At 43.6% G+C, this 27,926-nt stretch overlaps 2 protein-coding genes across 2 annotated transcripts; both read right to left on the reverse strand.

Moving 5' to 3' along the window:
* Window positions 1-395: 395 nt before the first annotated feature.
* Window positions 396-11,465, reverse strand: LOC306783967 (creatine kinase U-type, mitochondrial-like). Its single transcript, XM_079277764.1, has 9 exons — window positions 11,243-11,465; window positions 9,050-9,248; window positions 7,912-8,007; window positions 7,588-7,809; window positions 7,144-7,229; window positions 4,618-4,741; window positions 3,573-3,707; window positions 2,931-3,056; window positions 396-1,290 (listed from the first exon to the last, which is right to left on the reverse strand). Exons 1-9 carry the CDS (start codon window positions 11,386-11,388, stop codon window positions 1,174-1,176), a joined length of 1,251 nt encoding a protein of 416 aa, XP_079133890.1. The 5' UTR covers window positions 11,389-11,465; the 3' UTR covers window positions 396-1,173.
* Window positions 11,466-14,448: 2,983 nt separating this feature from the next.
* ticrr (TopBP1-interacting, checkpoint, and replication regulator) lies at window positions 14,449-26,451 on the reverse strand (the record flags this gene model as incomplete). The annotated part of the gene is made up of 21 exons (XM_079272888.1): window positions 14,449-15,029; window positions 15,407-15,535; window positions 15,724-17,824; window positions 18,069-18,346; window positions 18,758-18,816; window positions 18,917-19,007; window positions 19,189-19,320; window positions 19,595-19,673; window positions 19,934-20,021; window positions 20,261-20,491; window positions 20,728-20,810; window positions 21,111-21,204; window positions 21,424-21,524; window positions 22,057-22,202; window positions 22,334-22,537; window positions 22,780-22,907; window positions 23,039-23,177; window positions 23,582-23,819; window positions 24,494-24,729; window positions 25,007-25,244; window positions 25,789-26,451. 21 exons carry the CDS (start codon window positions 26,449-26,451, stop codon window positions 14,917-14,919), a joined length of 5,571 nt encoding a protein of 1,856 aa, XP_079129014.1. The 3' UTR covers window positions 14,449-14,916.
* Window positions 26,452-27,926: the final 1,475 nt, after the last annotated feature.

Genomic DNA, 27,926 nt, shown 5'->3' on the forward strand with positions numbered 1-27,926 from the left:
GAATCAGATACAACAGGCTTTGGAGACGATGCTTGTAAGTAGGATGAGTTCATTGTTGGTTTTGGTCTGTTGATGGGATGTGTTGATGACAAGAAAAGTACAGAGTATCACCTGCCTCGTCCTTTAACTGACAAGATTGGCGTTTCCTAAAATAGCCTCCGACTAAACGTTGTCACATGACACTATGCATCGACGCTGATCGCAATCACGCTGCTCCAGCCTGGCGACCATGGATACCTAAAGCTCGGGCTTCATTCTCTGGCAAAAATCTTCCCGGATACCGAAGAATGACGTCTGGTTCATGTAGAAACAAGATGTAACAACAAATGAGAGCCGGACAGAGGAGCTTCTGTTAAATAGATGGTTTCTTTAATAAAAGACATTACAGTGCGACATTCACGATGAGCTCGAATGATATTGCTTAAGTAGCTTACAGTACTTAACCCAGCCCAGCCAGTGTGTGTGTGTGTGTGTGTGTTGTAACAACATTACATTTTGACACCAGTGTGTCATCAAGCATACAAATCCTCTGGGGAACACGAGTCTCTTCAGTCTTACCCCGTTAATCTACATTCAAATCCACTCGAAATGGTGAGAAGAAAGTAAAGAGTGGCGCACAAACGGATGGACGACACAAGCACTGGAGAGTAGGAAGGACCGATCATCACACAGGAATGTGGGGGAGAGTTAGGCTGAGTATAGGACATGCAGGAAGGGGCCGAGGCGAGGTGAAGCCAGGCTCAGTGGGCTGAGGAGTGCTTTGGGAGCAGAGCCAAAGAAACCGCTTGACCGTGCACAGACGGGCAACACTGCCGGCCATCTTTGCTCCGCTGCAGCAGCCTACAGTTTGCGCATCCTTCGCTAACGTTTGCTGCCATTTCAGAGCAAGGTTTGAGTTTAAAGATAAAAACCTTTCAGATGCATCTTAAACACACTAAAGCCCGAAGCAGTATTCTGGGACTCTGGTTTGGTTGAGCCAGATAGATAGCTGCGTATAATATATGTCGATTATACTATATAGAGGTACACTGTGGGGCAGGGAGGGTTGATTAGGTAAGTAGTGGTAATGAAGGAGGCATTGACGTAGATATGTATATGGGCACAGAGCGGGGGGTTTGTGCATGTGTGTGTGCCCAGAGGGTTGGGGGGGGGGGGGGGGGGCAGGGATTATGTCTACTTGAATTGTTTAAGGGGTGGGGGGGGCACCTTGATGTCCTGGCCTTTCTCCAGCCTCTTCTCACACTCGATCAGGTAGTTGACTCCATCGACCACTGTCTGCACCAGCTGGACCTGAGAGACGGACGCATCACATATTAGAATTTGTTTTTAAAAAGATCAGCTATCACATGCAAATCATGATTCTAAACAGATTATTTTGTATGTCTTAAAGGAGCAGTGTGCAGGATTTAGTGACAGCTAGTGGTGAGGTTGCATAAATCCCCCTAAATCCTACACGCTGGTCCTTTAAAATACGTCTGGAGATTATCTTTCATAGTTTCCAATACGATCTTTGAGTCCGGATTAAAGGTACGGCGTGACTGTTAGTAGCTACAGACACGGAGCACTTCACACAGTATGAACACTACACCGACAAACATAAACACAAGCCGTCTGCACTCTCCACCGAGCAGCCAGACGGCATCAACGAGAGGTCCATAACCTTATCGAGGAATGCTTCCCCCAAACTAAAGTCAAAAGCACGGCCCTCCTCCGACTCATTTGCCTGAAGCTCTCATTTACAGCAGCAGCATCTGGTACAACACAGGATGTTCTGTACTTTCTCACAGATCAGGAAATATGATGTCTTTAACTAACACATCCAGATTATTCAGAGAATGCAACAGGTATTCAGTTACATGTTCATGTGTGTGATGAAACAAGGCTCTAGCTTAGAAACAAGTGGCCTGAGGTAGGCACTACCTTTTGCTTTTGAGAAGTATTATAATTTAAGATGCTGAGTTAAAGCTGGACTTTTACACATCCATGAACGTCCGTTACACTCAAGCCCTTATCAAACCAGTTCACATAATGCCGATTCAGCTTTTATTCCGCATCATATACTGGAGTTATGATGTCTGTGACGACTTTCCTAAAGGTTCTGCACTCTGGCTTTAAACCATCATGAAATGACATGTTGAAGGACTTATTGAGCTCTTTCCCTGTTTCCAGAACTCCGTCTGCTCTGATTGTAAACGTCTTATTATTGTCCTCCTGAACTTTGCTCCAGCCGTCCCTCCTTCGCTTATTCCTCCATCTATGAACTTGTTGACTCCTGCGGCTAGAGGGCTCCTCTCCTCAGGGCTCCTCAGTCTGGATGATGGAGGACTAAACAGCAGTGAGCAGCCCGCGCTCTCGTTAAAACACAAGTGGATGTTGGAGTCAGATGCTGAGTGATTCTCAGTCTGCGCCACGTTGAGCACTCATTTCTTCACTGCACTCGACCCAGAAACAGTGAAGAGCCGTCTCCACCGACTCTCCGTGTAATCAGAATAAAATAAGCGACAACACGCTCGCAACAATAGAGAACGGCTCCATTGTACTGTATGACTCTGTCAGGCGTGACAACAAACTACATGTCCCAGTCTGGGCAAGAACTCTCCTCTCTTCTTCTCCTCCTCCTCTCGCGATTGTGTAAAACAGCTTCAGCTCCATTTAGTCTGATGAACTAACAACCGTCTTTCCGTTTTGTGCCATAAATGAGTCGCTCGATGACACAAAACATGAATCTGCTGTCCAATACATTACTAATATCTAAGTGACGCGGTAAACGCTACACTGATATAATAAATAAATATTCATATTCACAATCTTTGTTTGTACGAGGACGATTTACTGAGCAAGCGTGCCGTGTTGCCGCAAAGCCCAGATTGTCACCCATGTGTCTCCACACATTGACGCTGGAGGGACCATCTCTACAGAGGTGTTCATACCTCAGACAGGCCCAGGCGGTCCAGGTTGGAGATGTCGAACACACCGCCCACAGCAGCGGTGTCCACACCACCAGTCCCTCGTTTCTGCAGACGCAGGTTGCCCAGGATCTTACCGAGGCGGGGATCCTTGGGGTTTGGGGGGAGAGGAGTTATTCTCTACAGTTTAATTAAAAGCACTTTAATCACTATATCACTCAATGCACAATTGTATTTTTTTACTTCCAGGTATCATTGACACATTTAAGATCACAACCACCAACATTTAATGAATAAGAATGTTATAAACAGCTCGTTTCCTGGTGAATGTGAGCAAAAAAAAACAACTGTTGCACAACATAATTTTCAAAGTTTAGGGACACAGATATAATAACTTGGCCTTTTGTAACAGCCATACAGAGTATACATCTTGTAGTTGGCATGCATGTGGGTCCATTATGTGCAAATAACATTATAAAACATGAGAAAACACGACTAACTCAGTACTAAACAGCACAAATAGATTGTATTCTTTTTGAGGCCTTGAATATTTAATACTTCGATGTTTTTTGAGCTCATGCAGACACTGAGACACAAAAGATCCTCCATCATCTGCTGACGTCTGAGTATCAAGCTGTGTTCTTTCTGTTACATTTACTGCGTTACCTTGCTCAGCAGGGGCAGTTTGACGTGGACCCCGGCCCTGAGCCCGGTGCCCAGGTTGGAGGGACAGGTGAGGATGTAACCGAGCTTCTCGTTCCACATGAACTCCCAGCCTCTCTCCTGGATCAGACGCTCCACCTGAGGGAGGGAGGGAGGGAGGGGGGGGAGGGGGAGGGGGAGGGAGAGAGAGACACAGTCGCAACACAGTGAGTGTGTGTTTTATTCATACGATCTCTGGCCGTTGGTGCGTTTGATGGATGTGCACTTTCGTTAGCAGCTGTTGATTTCACATTTTTCAGAGCTGACAAGCAGAGAACGGAGTTGTTGACTTGTAGGACTGTTAAATGAACTCCGGTGGGAGTGGACGGACACAAACACTGGCAAAGTGTTGGACTTAAATTGACTGAGGTGTACGTCAAACACACCCTCAGCGCAGCAGTGCAATACCACCCGCTGTTGCAATGCTTGTCCTTTCTCTAATGGGGAACTTGTGCCGCTTCGATAAATAATTGATGTTTGCGCTGCCATGTTTGGAGAGTGTGTTTGTGTGCGTCTGTCTACAGGTTTTCTTTCTGTAGCAGGGCAAAGACGAGCACAGGCAGCTTGTATTTGGCTTTCGGAAGCAAACACGAGATGCTTTTACATTGTAGTAATGCCCCCCCCCCCTTCTGCTGATTCAATCGCTACAGCTATCTGATGGCAGCAAAACAGATTTGTTTATTACAGCTGCTGACGTTAAGATGCTCTGCCCAAGTCCACAATGATCCACTATGATCCAGTCTGTGGTCGCCAACTGTACCCGTTTGTTATGTGACATCCTGAGATGCCTTGGAAACAAAGTGCATACAGGTCAGAGTAAAACATCTTTACAACATTAAAGGTTCAGTCTTCTTTCACAATCCCATCCATAGTCTCCACACACACACACACACACACACACACACACACACACACACACACACACACACACACACACACACACACACACACACACACACACACACACACACACACACACACACACACACACACACACACACAGCTTTACCTCCTTGAGGCCTTTGCAGAACCTCTCAAAGACTCTCTTCATGTTCCCTCCCTTCTCCATGGAGATGACCCTGGTGTGATCCTCCTCATTGACCCAAACCAGGAAGGTCTTCTCGTTGTTGTGCCTGCACAGAGAGACACATATATGTATTATATTTATAGATATATATAAAGTATAGATCCCTGTGGGTTCGGGGCATTTGTCCACTGCGTTTGCCTTGTCATAGCTACCAAGGAGCCGTGGACAGACACAGTGCAGGAACCCAGCGAGGGTCATTTAATCTGATGTAATAAACAGTAAACTTGAACAGAGCTGACATACCTTTCTAATCCACAGCTTATGGACAACTTCAACATACTTACTGTCATACATATATCAATATTAGGTCATATTTTGGAAGCGTATTGGGAGGAAGTGTGTAGGATAAATGAATAAGTAGAGATTGGTGATGGGTTTGCTCTGTTAAGGAAGTCATGTGACATCAGTGAGCAGAGAGGAGGCCAGTAACCATCAGTCACTGGGGATAATGCTGTTTCTATTCTGCAAGGGCTGCACGGTGCTTACACATCCTTGTAATGTGGTGACGAGTCTTTGTTTGTTTGTTTTCTTTCCTATGTAGCAAATTGGGACGACAATCTAAATTTCGTTGTGCAACCCTGTCGTACAATGACAAATAAAAACCTTGAGACCTTGTTTGAGAAACAAGGCCTTTTATGAAACATAACGCAAAGTCAAATCTGTTGGATGGAAACCTACAAACACAGATCAGTTTGCCGTCAACAGAGAAACAAAAACAACATTAAATCTGTGATAGTAAATACATGAGTAAGTAAGCAGAAAGTGATGTATTGTCATTACTATCTTGAGCCACTTTCCACAGAATGATGGGGCTCTGTGGAGTGTGATGTCAGTAGGTTTGTCTTTCCGTTGGTCCTACATTAGTGTCCAGATTGGAAAAACGCATCAACTATCAGATGAATTAAATGGTTTCAGACAATCATGGTCTTCAGAGTATAAATCCTAATCACAAAATCCTTGAATTCTTTATCTTTTGTCCTTAGCAGGTAAAAGGAATTCACTTGTCACACACATACCACTCATATAATCTATATTTCCAAAAATCCCATTGAGATTGAGATCTCATTTTAAAGGGAGACTTTAGGTAAAACAAAAAATGAATGAGAAGGATTCCCATGAATCTTGCTGTAAATATTCCTGGCAAATATTATAATAACAAATATGAAAAGCAAAGTACAGTGTTATCTGCTGAACACATTCATGCTCCCCAGAGGAAGCACCAATGACAGAGAAAAAGAACATGAGGAAGGAGTGAAACAAAACAAAAGGGAGTATTGGAAGGCTGGGAGATGATAAGCAAAAATGAGAGAAAGTGGAGCATGACATATGGGAAGTGAAAAAATGAAAGGAGAGAGGAGGAGAACGAGCCAGAGAAAGAAAGTGAAAAGCAGCCAGTGGACCTGAAAGAAGAGAAGATGGAGGGATGAAGTGAGGGTGAATTATTAAGGAGAGGCTGGCTGATACGGCTGGCAGACGGAGAGAGAGGAGGGAGGCTGGTGATTGATTTTGTCTGGCTCACGCGTTGCATTAGGCTATTCCTGGGCACAAGCTGAAACTGAGCATTGTCAGCATAATACACCTCCACCACAGCTCAGAACGGGGAAATGTCGTTACAGGCGCAACCGTGCCAGCACACAAATGAATTGGAACATTCATGAAAAGCCTGTAAAATGTCAGATTATGGGGCATTTTATTCAAAATCTTATTTGTGTTCTGTTAAAAATGAAAACTAAACAATCAAGTATTCAAAGATTGGCCTGATTTGGGAAGGAGGGAAGATTACAGTTCATCAAATGTAGTTTTTGTATGAGTTTCCAGAAATGGGGGAAAAAGGTTCACACAACTCCGAACGGATCTAACTGATGCCAGAATTGTCCCTAAAAAGACAATGAATGACGATCTGAAAATCTGTTAAGAATTATCAACAGATACCCTCTAAGATTACTGCGCATGTTGACTCATAACACAAGAGTTATATGGGCGACCAACTGCACCTTGAAGAAATACAGGGTAGGAAGTGAGGATGCTCAAGAGAATCTGATGGAGGACCGAACAAAAATGGTGTCACACCAAACCACAAGTCAACAGCTGTTAATACTTAAAGGAAAGGAGCTCCACTCTTTCCATTTGAAGTTTTACAACTCGAAACAAAAGATTTCTGAGGAGCTCCACAAGGGTCGATCCTGGGACCTTTGCTTTTTAATTTGTACTTGCTCAGTCTTGGCAACATTATAAGGAGATTCAGAGTATCTTCATATACCAATGACACACAAATGCTGTATTTCCCCCTCTTCTGGTGACCCCAATTTAATAAACAACCCAGTAAAAGAGACAGGAAATGTACACTTAAATACTATACTTCTATACTATACTAAGTATAAAACGGCAAATAAGAAAAACAAGAGCGACGATGAACTTGCAATTGAAATTTGGAAACGTGTCACTCACCAGATACCACGGGCATCAGGCCAATCACGAGCCATGCCTGCGCACGTCAGGAGGGGGGACACCGGCTTGTCGAACAGGAAGTGGTCCTATTGTAAATTCAGAGAACAGACATTTTACACTGAAAGTGACAACAATGGCTCACTTGGATTGGACAGTATTGTCACAGGGAGACAGAAACAAAGGTGTGAGACTTCAGAATTCATTAATAATGTGGTCAATCTCGCTCATTGTGGGTCGGGGAGAGAAAATGGCATGGCGGGCTCGACCCACACCCGTTTCTGACAACATGATAAAAATCTTCTGCTTTAGCCACTTTAATAAACATAACCTCCGTCCTTCCACTGCAGGAAATTGGTTCTTGTGAAATCTAAAAGTCAAAAAAAGATACCGTAACAATGTGAAACATGTTCATATGCGTACAGCAGCATTCCCTGCATCACTCACATCAATGAGCTGTTGCTGCTCCTTGTCGGTCATCTGAGTGAGACTGTAGTACTTCCCGTCCAGGTCGTCCTTCAGGCCGGCGAGGGCGTCCACCACCACCCGCTCCACCTCCCTGCGCTCCGCCCGGGTGCAGGCGGGCGGCAGGCTCAGCCCTCGGATGCTGCGGCCCGTTCTCACCCTGGACGACAGCACGTAACGCGAGTCAAAGTTGCCCGAGTGGATCTGAAACAAAAGCAGGGAGGGGAAACATTTCTAAATATATTCTGCACGTCACTGATGGGAGTTCTCTGACAAGAAGAAGACAAGTGTTGTCCGGAGTATTACCTTGCTGGCATCCAGGTCGGTGGGGTGCTTCATGGTGCTGGGGTCGTACCCGTTGTGCCTCTCTCTGATGACGGGGTCCAGCAGGTCTGCAAATACCTGAAACAGACACAGAATTTAAAAATATTAAACCTTTTAAGCATTAATACATATTCCATACTAAAAGCTGGATTTAAGATGTGACATCTGGGATTATCCACATCTACACAGGCTGAGATTTTATGTGGACCACAAGACTGTACACCAAACCACAACGACTGTGAAAAGCACAAGCAGTGACGTAGGTAGAGATCTACGTTACTCTGTGGTCCAGTCTATAGATCTATCCGAGCAGCCTTATCACAACCCTATTTAAACAGTGTGTGGATCCGCACTCACTGCTCTTTTGTTTACTTACCAGCAGCAGTAAAAACCGCACCCATAAGTCCAAATACAAAGAGCCACCCACACATGTTAACAGGTGGATTCACTATAAATCACACATTTTAGAGACACTGTATGATAAAGATGAGCTAGAATACAAAAATGAAATATCAGACAAAATGCAAACACCAAAACAGTAAACTGTACAGAATATTTCACATGGTCACAAACTGTATTCAATTAATAATGTAGATTGTGATGCAACCTGCAACACATCCTTTAAAGAGCAACTTTAACACTCCCACTGATCGGATACTGGAAGATATTTCTGTGGCATCAAAAGAAAGAAGATGATTAAAATGGAAATATAGTTAGACCCTCACTATAGATAGACACAGACATCCCATGAGAGGCGTCCTAGCTTAAAACACTGCTGTTATACTCCTTCCTCTGGAGCAGAGCAGGGAGGATGGGTGGCTGCATTCCTTTAGTTGCAGTAAAGCACAGTTTTGACTGTTTTCACCTGAAGTTGACAGTAAGAGGAAGCTGAGTTGGGCAAATGACAGTTGTTTTTTACAGCGGTACCAATACCACTTTGCAGTACTTATATTTACGATGTATTTTTCTGCAGTTTAGACTCCGGTGGCCTGGGGGAGGCTGTGGTCAGCCATGACTCCTGTACAATACACATGGAGATGCGCCAACGCCTTCCTGTGAACAGCGAGGAGCTTGCATGTGTGTGTGTGTGTGTTTGAAAGAAAACCCAATGAAGCCCGACCTCGTAAGACTCCTCGTCTCCGGCCACCATGCCCACGGTCTTGATGAAGGGGTGCCCCGGGTTGTCCACGCCCGTCTGAATGGCCAGGTCCAGCGTGTACCCGTTGGGAGTGGCCTTATCACACAGCTTGGCGTAGATGGCAGGCGTCAGGTGACTGGCCATGCAGTTGTTGTGCTGGCGCAGGTCAGGGTACTCCGCACTGCACAAATACAAACTCAAGATAACATATTGCTGCGCTGATCTTTGAGAGAGAGAAAGCTGGTTTTAGCTGTGTGGGTAGAGGTTAACCACACAGTTTACTGGGGTTTCAACCTGTTACCTGGTGGCTACGGGGCACCCTGCTGCACCATGCGTCTACTGCTGTTAATAGGTGAGGAGAATAGCGTGGTACACACTGGGACATTATGAATACAAGCTGAAGGATATGATGAAGACAACTCAATCTTATGGCTCAAGGCTGAAAAATGGCAAATTGATAAGAAGAACAGCTACTGTACAGCGTTTCACATCAGATGTTAAAAACACCTTTCATTTAATGCTGATGGAGAAGAAAACCTTTAGATTCATGTTGATGAATTAAAAAAGAGAAATGACTGACAAGCTAGTACGGAAAGAAAAAGAAAAGTGCTGTCAGAGCCTGGCTTTTATCCAAACACAATAACTTCCTACGGCCAAGAACCGAATGAAATTGGGTTTGTTATGACCATGACTCAAATTGCAGAAGCAGCACAGACTAAGTAGCTTATGGGTTCCTGTTTCCTGCTGTCTGCCAAAAGATAAGGAAGAGTAAGATTTTAAATTGTACAAAAACTGTGTTTATTAATTTCCACCGAACAACAGACAACAGAACAAAACCAAACTGGGCTTGGTGTATTTCTACCTTTTCCAGTCAAAGGCACGAGTCACCCTTTCATCCACAACACTGAGTTGAGAAGATGCTGCACACCGTCTGCTCTCAGGATGTTTCATATGTTTTTGTTATTATCAGTTTCCGGGGGACGTTATGCCTTTACTTGATAGCACCACTCGAGGGACGACAGGAAATGAAATCGAGTTTCAACAAAGGCTGCAGCCTGAGGTTGGCGTCCCGTCCCAGGGTCCTCGATACTTACATACAATGGACTTATCACCGGTTACTGCTTGGAGTATATTACTAAAAGATTATTTTAACCGCTATCGCTGCGGTTATCAATCAAAAATAAACCTGCTTTGATGTTAGTGCTACCGTCTGATTCACCAGCATAACCACAAAGCTCACAATTCTTCCCGTCAGCCTTATCTGTTCCCTTTACACCACGTCTAATGATTAACAACAGAAGAGTTGGGGCGTATCCTGCTGGCAGGATTCAGTGTATGCTCTTAGATTATGATTTTGGCTTGTTATTTATGTCAATATGACTCGATAAGAAGGAAATAAAGCCACCAACGGCCGCTGAAACACAACCGAGGTGACAAACGGAGAGCAATGACCACAGAACAATCTCTGAACCAGTGTTCACACCTCTACAGTCTCTTGTGCTTTTACTTCTTCCACAAGTCTTTTAGATAGTCGAGTAACAGATTACTTTTTGTCCCGTTATGCAACACTCTGGGCAGGGTTTTACGTTTAAGTAGCAGATCACGTTTTATTCGTCTATATATATATATATATATATATATATATATGTATATATATATATATATATATATATATATATGTATATGCACTGCTTTGTATTGAGCGCGTGCAGTTGAACACGTGCACATCACACCTCACAAACACGTTCCCATTCATCAGCATGTCCTCCTATGGGGCAAACCAACAGATATGACATGTGTGTGTAATAAGAGTCAGATACAACATATTGCCACCATGAGTGCTGCTGAATGTTAAATCTGTGTTGTGCCTTCATTTCGGTTGATGGCGACCCCCATTCAAAAACACATTTCACACGGTTTTCCCCACACCCAAAACAATTCGCTATTCCGCGTTAATAGCAGTTAGTTTAAAGCGTGTACAGTGTAAATTCATAAACTGTAGGTTTTATTAAAGTCAGGGTGACCCTTACCGTGATGTTGAACACCCCGCCCTTTTTCTCTCCATCAGCGTTAAATGAACACTTATTTATCTTTATTCATGAGGACTTCTTAATGAATCACTGTCGTGACATACAGTGTGTTTTTTTTAAAGCCATGTAACGGACGGAACGTTACCTGGCCGGGTAGCTCCTGCGTACGGGGTTTCCTGCGCTGACATGTTGCCGGTGGAGCAGGAGTCCAGCCGTTACTGAGCCACCCACGAACGTCAGGACACCGATTCTCCGTTTGGAGGACAGGATTCTCGAGAAGCTGCTCGCCATTCTTGTGTTTGTTTTCTGTAAAAGGTGATTCAATAAAAGAAACCGTCTTGTTTCCACGGTCGCAGGGAGGGAGTGACAGGTGGATGGAGGAGTGATGAAGCGCCTCTGATGGAATGGTAGCGGGGAGAACGGTTTAAACCGGAGCGACGTCAAGACGGACGGTGAAACACAGGACGACACCGGAAATAGAACCTTAGCTTCAAAATAAAAGGGTGAAAGACCAAGACGATTACACATTTTTTGATGTACTTGTATTTTACTTGAGTATTTCCATCTAAGTTCGTCGACTTCATTCCATTTATTTGCCAGCTATAGTTACGAGAAACTTTACAGCTTCATTTGATCATCTTATGAAGTATGAGAAACCGATATAGATTACCTTAGTTCCACTTTGAGCAGCTGCAAGATTAACATAATATTTATTCATGAATGCACCAGTGAGGAATACTCCAATTATATAACATATAAAAGTAACAACAGCACTGTGTGGATGAACAGCAGATAACATTGTATTAGTCTTTATACATGCACTGTTTTGCATTGCGATTAGCTGAACAGGTACGAATCACCTCCCCAGCCTCTCTGACTCTTTTATTCACAACAGCACTGTGTGTGTGTGTGTGTGTGTGTGTGTGTGTGTGTGTGTGTGTGTGTGTGTGTGTGTGTGTGTGTGTGTGTGTGTGACTGTGTGTGTGTGTACACTGTTGTGCAAAGATATGGCACACTGAATCAAAATGTTTTTTACAATATATAATTCATATTTATATAATGTCCCTATCGTTTACAGTCTCTATTTATTATACAAAACCTGGTTGTGCAATGACAGCAGCAGTTCAAACTTATTTTCAATGTGAAGACAGCACAATTGAGCTGACTCGTATTTCAGGTGTGAGGCAGATATGAATTTACGTCCACCAGCTCTGTCATAGTGGAATGAACCTCAGTGGAGGTATTCTTTAAAATCCTGGGACATACTTTCTGTGTTAAAAGCATAGACACAGGATACTTCAACTCACAACTGACAGGTGAATAAAGCACGATAGTAGATTACAAGTTGCTGTGAGCAAGATGTCCCGTTAAAGCAGCTAAAACAATGTATCAACTGTTCAACCTTTCACTCCTTGGCTCTTATTCATTGTGCAGACAGAAAGAAGCTCAAAGCTAAACTTAAAGGGGAACAATTGCAGATGCAAACCAAAGCAAACACTCTACAATAGTCAGCAATCACGAAGGGGTTTTATTGTGAAATTTGCTTTGTACAGGAAGTCACGCATCTGATTGTATCTACCTTCACAGTGGTGGACAAACGTGATGGGAATTCATGAAGGACTTCAGTGCGTTATGTTAGGGCTGCAGCACTGGAAAGGTTTCACACCACGCGATCCTAAAACACACGATGCAGTCACTTATTGGTTATTTCAAAAGGATAACAGGGATTTATTTTTTATTTTGCATTAAAACTTATCTCAAGGTTAATTCAGTCATTCAGACCATAAAAAACTGCTGCAACTTCCTCACAGCGATGCGTCACGGCTGATGTGCCTTAAGTTAACTCTAGAGGAGCTCAGGTTCCACTGTTCAATATGATAAAGGTGCATTTCACTAAAGGTAACACAACGTATGACCTCCAACCTTTAGCAATCATCATTTCAGAAAACATCTGAGAGTACCCCTCAATTTTTCTGATATGATTCTTAATAATAAATAATCATTTAAAAAAATGATTGTATCAAAGCAATAACTACAGACGGCGACACCTGAAACTCAAAGCTTGGCATCACAGACCTCAGATCAGTCACTCTTGTGACCTCATCTGACTAATGCAGACTTGTCAGTGGTGTTTAAGCATGACCACATAACTATGTGACCTAAACAGCTGCATGGTGACATTTACATTTAATTTGCCTCATTGTTGTCAAAATAACTTTTAATTTGAATATTAATTTGGCAACAGTCAGCAATAAGATCTGTGCACATGTGCAGTTACAGACCGGACCTCCTGACAGCGGCCCCTTCAGTCTCTTGTTTCCAGACAGAAGTCAAACGGTTTCCTACTCCTGAGCTCCTTCTGGAGGATCATTCAGTAATCTGTGGGTTAGAGAGGAAATAGTGGGCATTCAGTAGGATCAAAGTTCATAGGCATTCCTGCAGTACATGGAATTAGTAATTAACACACAGAAAGATGTATTTGAACAAATCAGGAAAACTGATCAGATTTTTTTCAGTCCCGATCCCGGAGCTTTGAGTGTCGGCTAATATGATACCGCTGTTTGATTACCAACATTAAGGCGACGTCAGGCTCGACTTAATAAACATTGCTTTCCTAACTTTTTGAAAATAAATGTAACAAAGAAATACATAGATATAAACGTACTGAGCCGTTATTAAATAAAGAATCTGTGCACCAGCAAATTGGTAAAAACGAAACCTCTTTAATACATTTGGACAAAACTTAAACAGGAATTTCTTTTGTAATCTTCCTACTGTGACAAATTCAAATGTCTGTTATTAAAAAAAGACCTGTTTGTTCCACTGGGTGGAATGGTGTTTCGGTGGCAGCGTGTACTGTACGCCATAATGAACTGGTATAGAAACACAGCACACATAAGAGCCGTGTCACCTTAAATGACTTATTGAAACAATAAGTCGTTCTGATGAAATACATAAAATCTAATTCCTGATCAGACCATAATCATGAAGCTTATCTGCAGCTATTCAAATATAATTAGTTGTGTGCAACAATCCTACTGTACTTTATACCTCCGGAGAACTGACCTTTGAACAGGTGTGTGATTACGAGAAGCTCTCCTGTATTTGCTGGTCGCTGATAAAGTTGAATGATAAAAGTCACTCGGAGAAGAAAGTCTGTACAGTGAAAGGTGGTGGTTTGCATTTCTGTACAAAGTTTTTCCTGCTTTGTCAATTATTCAAAAAAACAAGTGAATCCTGACAAAGCAGGAAAAGTACAGGATAAAGAAAACACATTCTCAATAAGTTAATTAAGAAAACTGATATTTATTTATATAACATATTTACAATCTGAATCAATCATGAGGCCATTCCCTGTCACTTAAAAGCAGGTTTATGACAAAAACAAACAAATAAATAAACATGAACAGTATATCAACAAACTTTAGACTTGATTGTAAATTTGCTGATTACAACTTTGAAAAACAACGATGACGTAATATCACCATTTCCAACGTGTTAACTTCACAGAGACCCGTGCAGAGAACACGGCCTACTTTGAATGAGAAAACCATGAAACAGGAAAAGTTTTAAACATCTCGGCAGAACTGCATAGCTTCTCACCTCGGTGCTCAGCCAGACTACGGTCTTAAAATGTCATGATTAAAACAAAAGACCACCGGTTAGAACAGAAACGCTCGGGGCTGAAAGGGACACTCATTCATGTGCAGAGGGCTTTCAAGCGGGGCTTCAAAGACATCTTTCATCAAAAGGACTCCTGATGAAACATGGCGGAGAACTTGACAGTAGAAACACAGAACGGATCATCTTTCTGACGGTTCAGTGAAGCAGCCTCTTCCTGCTGTAGGTCTTCCCCGTGTTTGAGCTTCGGATCGGCTGGCTGAAGGGAGAGCCGTCCACTCCGTCCACCTCCCTCCCCGATGAGGCCTCATCTACAACGTTTAGGAAAGAACGAGGATTGTCGGGTAACGTCAGGTTCATTGTATTGATCATATGTTGGGTTGACTTGGAAGAAACACACCTCATGGATAAGAGCATGTGGACAGTCGAACACCGAGACACTGTGACTAAGGATGCAACTGGAACGATTAGTCAATTAATCAATATGTCGATGTACAGAATAATAATTGAAATAAGCAGAAACAATCCCAATATTCTTTGACTCCAGCCTCTCAAATGAAAGGACCTCCAACGCATTTAGTTTTGTTATTTGGACTGTTTTGGTCAATCAAAACAAGACGTTTGACAACTTAATTAACTGGTCAAAATAAAAAGAGAACTGTAAAGACACGAGCGTTAGAGATCTTACCTTTAAAATGTGGCGTTCTCTGAGTAGAAGAGCCCGTTCTGCTCTTGAACAACAGTGGAGAGTGAGTGAGGGCCAGAATCCCACTCGTTGTGACCGGCTTCCTCACCTTTGAGCTGGGAGGAGTCGCGGCTGTCAAAAGGCAGGAAACACATAATAAAATATATATAATATAATATTGAATTTCAGTCATCGATCAACCAAACAACATAACATGCATTCATCACAACTTTACACGTGTGAACGCACAGTAAATACTGATTTAGAATCTAGAAGCTATGTAAGGGATCTCAGCTGTGATGTGGGGAACCATAGCTTACTGGACTTGACGTCTCCACTTCCAGCGGCCCAGATGACGTCTTCTTCTGCTCTCTGAGGATCCGTCTGCTGAGCCAGCTTCTCCCTCCAGTACAAGTCTTCCACTGAGGAAAGAGGGGACACATCTGCCCCAGCTGGGGAGGACTGTTTGGAAGCCAGAGAAAATATTGCGGCTTTGTAGTTTGAAGGCTCGTCCGCGTCGTCCACGTCCTGCAGTCTGCTAACTCCGAGCTCGGCTTCCTCCAGCAGTTCCGCCAGCAACGGCTCCCCCTTCGGGCCGCGATCCTTGCCCACACCAATCTGAGCCCTCTTCCTGCGCGGCCAGCTGCTGAAGTTGTCCGGGGTCACCTTCCCTACACTCTGAGGGGAAGGAGTGAGGGGAATGATGTCTGCAGTTGCCACCGGAGACATGGTTCCCGCAGGATGGCGTGTAGGGGTGTAAGACTGGCAGATGTAAGTTTGGACGCTTCCACCTTTTCCAGGCGTGCTCTTGGCCGGGGTGACATGAGTACAGGTGGACGGCGAGACACATCCAGGATCTCTGTGCTTAGAGAACAAAGCCATGGGGCTTTCCAGCTGAGAAGGTTTCACACAAACTAAAGGGCTCCGAGCTCCTGAATCGCCCGCATTCATGGAATCTGTGCGTTTGATTTTGAGCTTGGGAAGTCCTGATGTTTGCATTTCCAATTCAACTTGGTAAGTCAGAGGATTCGGAGTCACCATGCCCTTTTGTCGACTCGGCCTTGCGGGGCCTCTAGGGGTTGAAAACCGAGGGGATTCGTTCCCGTAGCCCAAGCGAGCAGCAGCCTCCCTCTGTTGGCGGTCCGGGGTCTGCCGGAAGCCGTAGATCCGGCCAGGTGTGCCTTGCGTTGGCACGAGGGATTCAGGAGCGACTTCGTTTGGCAAAAAGTCTTCACTGGACTTCGAGGGCTTCCGTGAAAAGCTTATGTTCATTTTGATACCTCCGCTAAACTGGGTCTTTACAACTGCAGCATCTATGATGTCCATACTGTCATCGTCTGTGGACGCGAAGGTAAAACACGAAGAGTCAAACTGCTGTGAATCTGTGTGGGAACGAGAGTCCGTTTCAGAGGTTTGGGAAGGTTGGGCTCGTACCACCTCGTCTTGTGTATCCGACTGCATGTTCTTTTCCACAACATTCTCACTCGACTGGGATCTGGTGGTTTCAGCACCTTGACCCGACCGTGTTCTTCTCAGGGACTTAGCTGAAGTGTCTGAACTTTCTGAACTACTAGTACATGCCGCTGGTGTCAATACTGGCCTACACGGGGATGCAACGTTTGAACTTTTGCCTGGAGTTCGTCCAGAGCGAGTGATCATTTTGTGAGGAGGACTAGGGGTCTTGGGTTGCGTTCTAGTGAGAGGTGAGAGGTGGTGGACTGGAGGTGGTGTGCATGGCGGAGGAGGCATTTCCAGTAGACAGACAGCGTCACCTTTGTCAGGTGTTTTCATCCTGTTGTGAACTTTTTCAGATGACCTCTGATGTTTTTCAAGTGTCAAAATTACATTTTCAGAAACCCTCACTAGGCTCACTTGACAAGTCTTGTCTGGGGTCTTGAAAATGTCTCTCTTAGTGTTTGTGCCTTTGACAGGACTGCTGAGCTTGCTGGGAGTTTTCAACAGTCTAGGCGACGTGCGGGACGCGGTACGAGGAGACTCTGGCACCTTGAAAGCAACACTGTTTTCTGCCACTCGGCATTTTCGAGGGGACGGAGACCACGTGACACTCTTCTTTGGAGTCTTAGAAATCGGGCTATTGAGAAGATGTAATCCAGAAGCGGAGTGGCATTCGACCAAGGCCTTGACTGGAGTCCGGAGGATTCCCTTCAGTGGGCTCTCCTTGGTAGGTGTCTCTACCAACAGAGTCTGTCTGGCTGGAGATCTAAAAGGACTGCCTCTCAGAGCCGGACCAAGTTCACGAGAGCTACCTGCTACAGGGCTCTGTGCAACAGGGAAAACACGCATCCTTGATGGAGGGGGGGTCTTGGGGGACCTTGGGGTTCGAGGGGTCTTGGGTGTTGTGATCTCATGCATGGCTCTCCCACGTTTGCCAGGTGACCTTGTTGGAGTTTTATTTGGACTCTGAAACAAACACAGAAAAAAAATCCATTAAACCTGCAATAACTTGATTTGTTTGGCCACTTAGAGGCATCGGAAACCAGCTGCTTTGTATAATAATCCACCAGAAATAGAAAAACACATTTGCTGTGGTAGCACTTTACACAGCGTTGGGTGTTGTTTAAATTACAATACCAGTAGCCTTATAATGATACAGATACCAACTGAGTTGATACATGATACCGAGTACCGAAAAGAAAGAACTTACCTCAAAGACACTGGAGTCTGTGGACAGCCGGGACCTGGTGACCCTGGTTGCACAAGACCGGTCAGACGGACAACTGGAGGAATCAGCAGCCCCAAAAAGAAGACGCATGGGAGACCGAACTGTCTTTACGTTAACCTCACTGATTCTGCCGTCGCTGAGAGAAAGCTGCGACGCAGAGAGAGCCCTGTCCAGGTTGCGGGAGCGAGGTTGAGAACTTGAGTAGAAGACGTTTGAGTGTCTTCGAGCAAACGCCTTTATCCGTGGGCTCCTCCTCAGGTCTGATGCAAAACCAAAGCACAGGAGGACTTATGTTAGTGAGTTATGTGTTTCAAGGAAACAAAACAAGTAAAATCAATTGTCAAACGACAGAGGAGTGAAAAGCATACAAAAATAATGTATTTTTAAGTGAGTTAAGTCAATGGCTGAATGCAAGATTAAGATAATAAGTAATGTGAGAAACAGATTCAGTTTCTGTTCATGTAGATTTTTAAATAAATATACGTTAACAACATAGAACCCCAAGACTTCTGCTGTGTTTAAATCTTGGATTATTTACTTCATTTCAAAAGACTACACATACTTTTGTTGTGTACTTAAACACCAGACAAAGCCAGAGTGTAATTCTCACATTCATGTAAATGTATTGTGTGCGATAAAAACAACAAAAGACTGTGACATCAGTAAAATACCGTCTGCAGGCTTTACTGGCGACTCTTCCACGATGCACTCCTCAGATGGGACAGAGCTCCTGAAAACAAAAACACAACACAATAATTAGCATCTTCAGATCATAAAATACGTAGAATTACTTTTAAAAAAGCCTCGATGAGGCAAACTGTTATACATACCGTCCTCTTTTCTGTCTGTGTAGGAGGCGACTGGACACTTGCTTGTGGTGAGGTGTTTCACACACTTTCTTCGTCAGAAGTTTGTGCCTCTCTGAAAAGCAAGAATTTGAAAACAATTAACAGAATGTTTGGAGGGGATCAGAAAAAACACACTAAACGTCTGCCTAACGGTCAGTCTAACAGTCAACAACAAGGCTAAATGCTAAACACTGAAAGTAAAAGGTCCTCTGCCGGCCTTTCTTCCAATGGATCTGCAATAATTAAATGTCTACCTTCAGATTCAGGAGCCCGCTTGCGTTTCAAGCCTTCCACTGCGGACACAGACTGGCTCCTTGGCAGCTTGGCTTTCTTTGAGGGGGAAACGATCTCTTCGTTGAACAGGTTTCTTCTCACCTTCGTCACCTCTGTAGACGATCAAAAGGTCTGTATTTAGGACTCTCGACCCGATATTACTAAATGTCTACGTTGATACTGTTCCCAACATCTGCCTTTAGACTACAAAACAATCTCCCCAGGTCAGCTTGAAAGCAGGAAGCAGGATGGAAAGAGTTTCTAGTTTGCTGTTTTTGTGAAGAAAAACAGGCTCAATTCAGTTTAAATCAGTCAAAAGATGAGATTGCGGGTTGAGGAGGCAGGTGGCGCTGCTTGTGTCCAAGTTAGAAGTAAAGTAGAACATACCTTGCGTTTCTTGTTTCTGAGGTTTAGGTTGTGGTTCTGCAACAGGTTTCTCCAAAGCAACGGAGACCTTTGATTTGGACTAAAGAAAACACAATAAATCAGGTGAAGACATATGGATTTGCTAAAATAACCAAGAAAATGTTTTGCAAATGTCATCTCAGGTGTGTTATTTAGGCGATGGTCTTCACACGTCAACTCAGTAAGCATTTGAGAAATGAGACGATCAGTAACACATTTAAATGTCTACACACCTTTGGATGAGGTGTTGTGAAAATACTACTTGAACAAAGTTTTATAATAATCCAACAGAAATATCATAAGTATCTTTGGTCATCTTACAGCTCTTGTAGTCTTTTTGGGGATCTCTATTTGGCGAAGACTCTGTGATGATTCAGTCATGCTGCGGTGACGAGTCAGCATCCCACTGCTAAAAAAAAAAAAAGCAGCGCAAAGAACCCTTAATACTCGGACATATTTATCTCACAAAATATACATCTCATTAAACAATACAATTGATTATGAATCTATTCCAGTAAAATTGAAAGAACATAATCTGCTTAGTTTGCTCCTTGTTGTAGTATCTAAGTTTTTTATTTATTTATTCATTCCAGGCCTTTCCAGAACAACACGAGTGTCATTCCAGCCAACATTCAGCCTCCACCTCACCTCCTCTTGCTGGCGGAGCGGTTTCGCAGGTCCTGCAGACGATCACTGCCGTCTGAAAGCATGCTGCGTGTGGACAGAGGCGGTGAGGAGGCTGACGGAGAAACGCTGTCCTTGGACACCGACTCGTCGCTGAAGAAGTCAGAAGGCAGAACAGCCACCAGAGCCTCAGGGAGCTGGGTGCCCAGACTGTGGTAGATGTCTGCAAGCACTCTGGGGACGGCGGTCAGGAAGCTGCCATGACACAGACAGACTAATGTAACAACTATAGAGGAGGAAGCTCACTTCAAACCACTGTTTCCTATTACAAATCAATGCTGTGATGCAATATTATCTACTTTGTTTCCAAACAAATCAGCAATGCAGTCAATACATTTACTCAAGCATAACACAATGTATTTATTCTTCTTTTCACTGATCTGGGTCCAAAGAACAAAGAATCCCATCCCTGCAGCCCCTCACACACTCACCCTGGGAGGACTTCATCTCCCAGGAACCTTGCGAGGCAAACTGGGTCTTTAGTTAAGGAGATAATCCTGAGCATTTCAGCCACCTGAGGAGCAGAAGAGGTAAGAATTTACTTTAACAATAAACTTTGCTGGTCAAACAGGATGTTAATACAAATACATTAAATATGGGAATATTTCCATACAATCGGAGATCTGATATTTTGTGATGTTAACAATCTATGAAATAAATGATTCTGTTTACCGTCAGTCTAAGAAGAACAATAACAACCAGCCAAATACTGACAGAAGCACCTGTTATTCATAGTGTGCAAAGAATCACTGCTACACGACATACTCCGTAAGAAGATTCAACTGCACCAGTGACTCAAAGGCGAGCATCTTACCTCCTCTGTCATCTGATCAACATCCAGTGAGTCAGACTGCTCCGTGGAGAAAAGTCTGCACAAGTCCAACCTCAGCAGCGCCTGAAGCTTGCACCTAGAGGACACAACCTGTGTTACTGACACATAAATACAATTCATTTGACCGTGGAATAGAACCGTGATTTATGAAGGAGGATGAGCAGAAACACACAAGCACATTTTCACACCTCGGAGAGAGCCAGTATGCCCACAGACGGGTGTTAAAGTGGCTGGTGAGCTGAGTTTTACTGACTCTAAAAACAAAGACAACACACAAAAGGTACAAAGCACTCACTCTCTGACTTTGCCATCGACGTCAGCAGCCGAGCCATAGAGCTGCCTGACTGATTTGCCGGACTTGAGAAGGTGCTGCTGGACAAACAGGGAGGTCTTCACCTGCAAAGAAGGGATAACATCTTACATATGCAAATGAATAACATTGGACTTATAGGCACTTTATGTGACGCACTTACAGTTTACATTATTCTGACAGGAAAAGTCCCTGCTTTTCATAAGCATTAACAAGCCACAGAGATGTTTATGAATGAATGAGTTATCCTTGTTTACATTGCCCTATGTTATTTGAAACCAATATATAGGCTACCAGCCCACTGTTGGGCTCATTTTCTGTAAGCAGTGTAGCATTAAAGCATGGCAGAATGTGTGTGGCTGAAGCATTACGTTGTCAAAGTTTACTCCGGTTCTCTGTCTCTGGACCTCCCTAGATGGCTACGAGCTGGCTGCTCCATATCCACCGTTTAAAATCAGTCATACATGTAAATAAAAACTGAAATCACAATGTATGACTATCCACAATTGTGCAGCACAAGCCTCTATCAGTTAATCCAGAGTAAGACAATAATCTGCTGTAACGATGAAAGAGGGTCAGGTCCTAGTCTTGAAGAACACATAAAGCTGGATGTCTCACCTGCAGGTCTGATTCTGTCCCGAGGAAGGTTTTCACAGTGAACAGGAGCTGGTGGACACCGGTGAGGAGGGACGAGTCTCTCTCTGCCATCGTCTTCTCATAACTGCACTTCAGATGGGACAGCAGCTCTGCCTCACTAGCGAAACCTGGGCAACACGGGAGAAGGTACATTAGATGTGCAACTTTCTCAAAACGTTGACTTTTGAAACTTTAGGAAATATGCGTATCCACTTTAACAGGGTGATCATTTGAGGATTGATTTAACAGAGACACTCACTGATGGTGGTAGTTCCTTCAGACTTGTTCCGGTCACTTGACCGTCTCTTCCCCGGTCTCTCTGGCCCTCTGCACTCGGCACCAAGCTGCTCCGCCTCGGCCTGGTTCTTTTGGGCTTTGACATTCAGCCGCGCCACATTCAGCATCTGCAATGAGCGGCTCATTGTCTTCATCTTCCGTTTCACCGGTGTGCGCTGGGCGCCACCTGTAGATCAAGGATGGGAAATGTTCAGATCAACATTTCGTGCCGTGTTCCCTCGTGATAACATCTCGATAAGAACATACTGGAAACTAAACCATTTTCTCACAATTTAAACACTTTCATTATACTTAAAAGGATAATTGGTAAGTCCCAATATTCTAAATTTAACTTTAATACTTTTACAAATTTCTCAACCTTTGTAGAATTCCTGGAATGTGCATAAAAATTGAGATGGGCTTCCTCACGTTTCTTGCCCCTCTTGGCATCTGCTCCCCAGGATGTTTGATACAATTCAGCCAGACCGCTGATCAGCTCCTGCTGGAGGACAGACAGCTCCTCCTCGTCCCTCTGCTCTGGCACTGCATCCAGCAACCTGCTCAACAAAGTAAGTAAAACAACAGGACCATAAGTCACTTTTTGTGCCAAGAGTTGTGTTTAAAACTTAACAGAAATTCTTGTGTCAAAAGTGCCAAGTAGAAATTCTACCAACAATTGAAATCTTACCTCATTGACTCCATTAGCTGGGAACTCACTCCTGACTGGTCTGACTGAGGGAACCAACTCTCCAACACGCCAGTTGTCAGGGGGCAATGGCTGACTTCCTGCTGAGCCCACTCAGGAACCGGATGATCCTTTGGTTGGTCTGAGCAATAAAAAAAATAAAACAATTAACAGCGAGCAATACAACCTACATTATAAATAAAACATATACTGTAGCCATCAAACACATTTAAACGTTTTGATGTCTCTAATATTTGCAATATTTTAATGAGGCATGCACATAGATTCAAATTAAAATAGCCATCTACCATAACATATGACAAAGTAAAATAAGAATATTATACCATCCTGTTGAAGTGTAGTTAATGTAACCAATGATTTGTTTACTTTTAACAGCTACAAGTCAACTCCAACCTTTTGGTAACTATTTTTGCTGACATAATCAAATGTGTTTTTCAAAACACTGATAAATATACGCAGACATTTTTCCAAAGATATCCGTTAGATGTTTTGGAACCGAAATATTATATCTTGTTCTATCCTCACCATCAACAGTGTCCTCCTCCTTCTCCTCCATGATCTCATACACTACTCCCAGAACACTGCTCACAATATCTGGCAGTTCAGCCGAGGTTTCCGCTGTGGCCGGTGTAATGACTTCGGTGGTGAGGAACTGGTCGTGCTCAGTGACTTCAGAATGGAGGACGGTGAGCAGAGCTGTCGAGTGCGACATGGGCGAGAGGACAGCCGAGCACACCAGGCCGCTGTCATTCACCTCAGAGAGCTGGGAGAACAAGCACAAGGCGGGAAAAGGGGCAGGTTACGGTTAATCAAGCGCAAGTAAACATTTTCTTGGGTCGCACCGGTGCGCCTGACACATAGTAGGTCTGTATCTGTTGAGTTATTTTTTCCCCACAACATTCTGTGAAGACCCGATCCCGATAAAAAAAAGAATGCATGCGTGTATGTGTGTGGAACCGAAAGCCTGTGCTCCTCGGGCGACATCACTGCCTTAAAACATAATATTAAGTCAAAACAAAGAGATTTATTATTATTATTAATTATTTCGTCAAAAAATTGCTGCGGTGCCAATACACCCGTCCTGAGAAGTCCAGCAAAGACCAGAAATCATCACCGGAGGAAACCGCTCCACCACCTGTCTCCTCTCCTCTGTCCCTGGTAAGATGACTCATTTTGAGTCGACATCTTTGGCCTGACCCCCACTGGGCTATTGGCATGCCAATATACTGCATAACCTGTTCCCAGCCCCTGATCTCTACACCCTCAACAACTACACACACACAATTAAACGACGTAAATCATAAACGTAAAAAAAATGAAGACATCCAGTTCATTAAGAGTTACTGTGGGATGAAGTGTTGATAGAGAGTGCTGTGTGTTCTTCCAACTGAGATAATGAGACTCTTGTGGAAAAACAGCACTGTTTGGATGTCTCACCATGTGCAGAGCACGAGAAGACAGCTCCATCAGGAGATGCTGAAAGGCAGCAGCTGCTCCCTGGTCATTGCTGCTAGAGCACTGTAGCACCCATGACTCTGTGGATGTCTGTCTGAGTGACGAGTCATCCCAGTCCCGCAGCACTCCTGTTAGACACACTTCCACCGACTCTGGGAGAAGCCTCTGTCTGCGAGACACTGGCTCAACCATGATGCCACAACTCTGTGTCTTGTCACCTGGGAGGGTGAAGAACAACACAACACACTTAAATGTTCATTCTCAACTTCATGTTTAATGTGCTTGATGTCCCTTGCATCTCATATCAAGACTAAGATTAGAAGAAGATTAAATCCTAAAATAATGAAGATGTACAGTATAAAGTCTCACAATTATCTTGTGTATGTATTAAAACTATAGATCACATTACATCACAATAGTTTTAACAGATGCACTATTTCAGGCTTGTTTGAGTGAGAACAGATGGTGATAAGAGTTCACTTCCATGTTACCAACCTTGGTCCCACCGCAGAACACCGCCTATGGCAGGAAAAGCCAAGCGGTGCTGCCTTTCAGAAGACAGCAGGTATTCAATGCTGGACTTGAATGCAAAAGCCTCTCTCCTGAAGCCTGCGTCTGGATTCTGACTAGAGCAGAGGTTCAGCATTGCAACCACGGGGATCACTCTGCCGCCCAGCTGAGCTAGGACCTCAGACAGCTTGTCAAAGCCGAGGTGATCGTCACAACTCATGACCTGCAAGAAGGCAAAATATCCAATTTGCTTTAACAGCCTGTTTGGATTGGTGCTATTCTATAATTCCCAATGAATGATTAAACAGCTCGGAGTATGATGTAATTTTAGGTTAATGATGTGATCATGCAGGTTTTAAAATATCTACAAATCTGTTTCCTCATTTGGTGTTTTCATGAGATCGGTGCTGCCCAACAGGTCACTGAAAAATCTCACATCGGTGCTTAATTGAGTTGAGATTTGACGACAGTAAAGGCCAAAGGATATACTTAAATTGACACTGATCTCTATCTCAACAGGCCAAAAGGTGTGATACACAGTAACCTAAATGTTGATATATGAGCTTCCACGGCTGCATTAGCAACATAAAAGCAGTGAGTGACACTTACCTGCTTTACTACCACAACTAAGTTACACAAAATAGCATTGGAAAGCAGAGCTATTTATATGGAAATGATTTATTATGAACTTACTTGTTATATATGTTGTGATTTCAGATTTTGTCCATGTGCATTATAGTAATATTCTCGACTGCTACAGTACTCACCTGAACATGTGATCTACTGTCAATCCAGTGCAGCACTACCTGTCGCTGAATCAGCATGTCGTGAAGCACCCTGGGTAATATGTGCTCTGTCACATCTGTCGGCAGGTCACGGTTTCCCAAAGAAAGATAGTCCACAAGTTGTGTCCTGGAACGTGGACACTCCGACACAACAAACACCACATTCCTCCAGTTGTTTGAAACATCCTCCTCCTGTGAAACGCTGGGCTTTCCAGCTCGGCTTGACTTCCGCGGCCTCAAGGACAGTTTAGTGGGAGATGTGATGTCTGGTCTGTCCCACTGGAAGTCCAGCAGGGTCTCTTTGAGTGCGTTTTGAACGGAGGCAGAATGATTGTATTGCTGCTTCTGCTGCTGGGACGGGCACGGTTTATCCTTCAGGTCAAACTTTGCTTTAAACTCTATTTCAAAGTCCTCAAACGTTTTGTGGCGTAGCTCCTTAAAGTCCGATCCCCTTGATAGAAGGCTCGCATTGCGACCAGTCCTGGATTGAAAGAATTTATAACCCCAGCGAACTTTGTCAAATCCATACTTGTAGCCGAAATGCAGTAGGGTTTGTAATATTCCTCGTTTCAGGAGATGGTTCTTGACTTCCAGTTGATCTCTGTAATCCACATCGACAACAAAAACCAAGTTGTGTAGAGCCATAACGTCAACTACGGTGTCCCAGATACCTTAACTCAACGATAAGCCATGAACACAGGTCAGCCTTGCTCCAATGTATTCAGGTCCGCTGTTATATCACTGTGTGTGGGCACAGGGACGCCATTAACATATGCAACTAAGGACACTTCATGTTTCTAGCTATCCTGCTAACACCAGCTAGCTAGCATAGCTACCAAAACTCAAGTTGACGTGATTACAAACTAGCTTCGACTAGTGTAATATAGGTGTAGCGCTCACCGTTAAATAACATGGCATCTGACGTACAAATGAAACACGCCCAAACTTATTTGGATATCAAAACTGCTTATCGTGTCCATATTACATTAAATCCCTATTTAAACTCGTCCATATTCCCCATTTTCTCGGTCCCGTTTGTCCTTAACCGTTCGCGCTCCTTGAACAGGAGCCCGCCCTCTCACTGTGATTGGTTACATCCTGCAACAACAACAACCTCATTGGTCCGAAATGAAGCGTCAGCTGTACGGCGATTCGCCCTAAATCCCTTGTTGACTTTCCATTGGGTAAATGCGCCGTCAATCAAATCTATAAAAATAGAAACACTGACAGGCATCACTTGCATTTAACTTTTAAAAACGAACGTTGTTTCTTGGTAATGAATTATGTAGAGTTAAAAGTACCCTACATAATTGGATGGATTTACACTTTTTAATGCTTTTATTTATTATAAAACGACATTGGACCATGGATTACCACATTTTACTAGGCAAGTCAAGACAAACTAAAATGAGCCTATGTATCTGAGGGCAACAGGATAAAATAAGATATAACTTTATGTATGCCAAAGGGAAATTGTTGTGCAGCAAAATCAGCAAAATATATGTGCAATGTCCACTTCATCTCAGCTGTTTGATTTGTGTTTGTTTATAGGAAAGTGAAAAAATAAAAATGGGCAATGGCATCAGTTCTTTTTTTGTTATGCTGGTTCACAGATGATCATTCACTTGCTCTGGCGTGCTAAGTAAAGCAGTGAGAATGAGAGCTTTGGCATCCTCAACCATTCTCTCACTGTCATTGCCTAAAATGGAAAAATGAACTCTCATTCAGAGCAACATTTGGCTTTGATCTGTAGGTCTGGGTCTTCTCATTGGTTTTTGAATGTTCTCTCAAGTTTTAAGCAAAGTAGGATGCTCTGACTGCAGACCAGAAAAAATCCCATGCAATGGTGTACTCAGTATGTCGTTGGCCTATTTCAATTCAATGACGACACATATGTAAGTATAAACTGTATATGACATTTTGAGAGTATATAATAAGAATGTATGCAAGATAATAAACCATAATAAAATACCTAAACCCTTGACACTGGGTTTATTGTCTCAAAGTACAAAGTACATGGACCCAGCTTCTCTGTTTTTCAGATAATTTGTGAACGTTGTAAGTGTAGTATCTTCTTGCTTCTCCCCTGGGCCGGAGGGCAAACCAAGAAAAATAAAGAT

Source organism: Melanostigma gelatinosum, assembly GCF_949748355.1.
Source record: "Melanostigma gelatinosum genome assembly, chromosome: 1".
Classification (NCBI taxonomy): Eukaryota; Metazoa; Chordata; class Actinopteri; order Perciformes; family Zoarcidae; genus Melanostigma; species Melanostigma gelatinosum.

What these genes read in the sequence shown, in the direction of transcription:
- LOC306783967 (XM_079277764.1), bottom strand. Translation starts at nt 11,388, where the DNA reads ATGGCGAGCAGCTTCTCGAGAATCCTGTCCTCCAAACGGAGAATCGGT. An exon ending in CCTGATGCCCGTGGTATCTG is followed by an intron (nt 4,742 to 7,143) that starts GTGAGTGACACG and finishes CTCTCTGTGCAG; the next exon opens with GCACAACAACGAGAAGACCT. An exon ending in ACCGCCTGGGCCTGTCTGAG is followed by an intron (nt 1,291 to 2,930) that starts GTATGAACACCT and finishes TCCGTCTCTCAG; the next exon opens with GTCCAGCTGGTGCAGACAGT.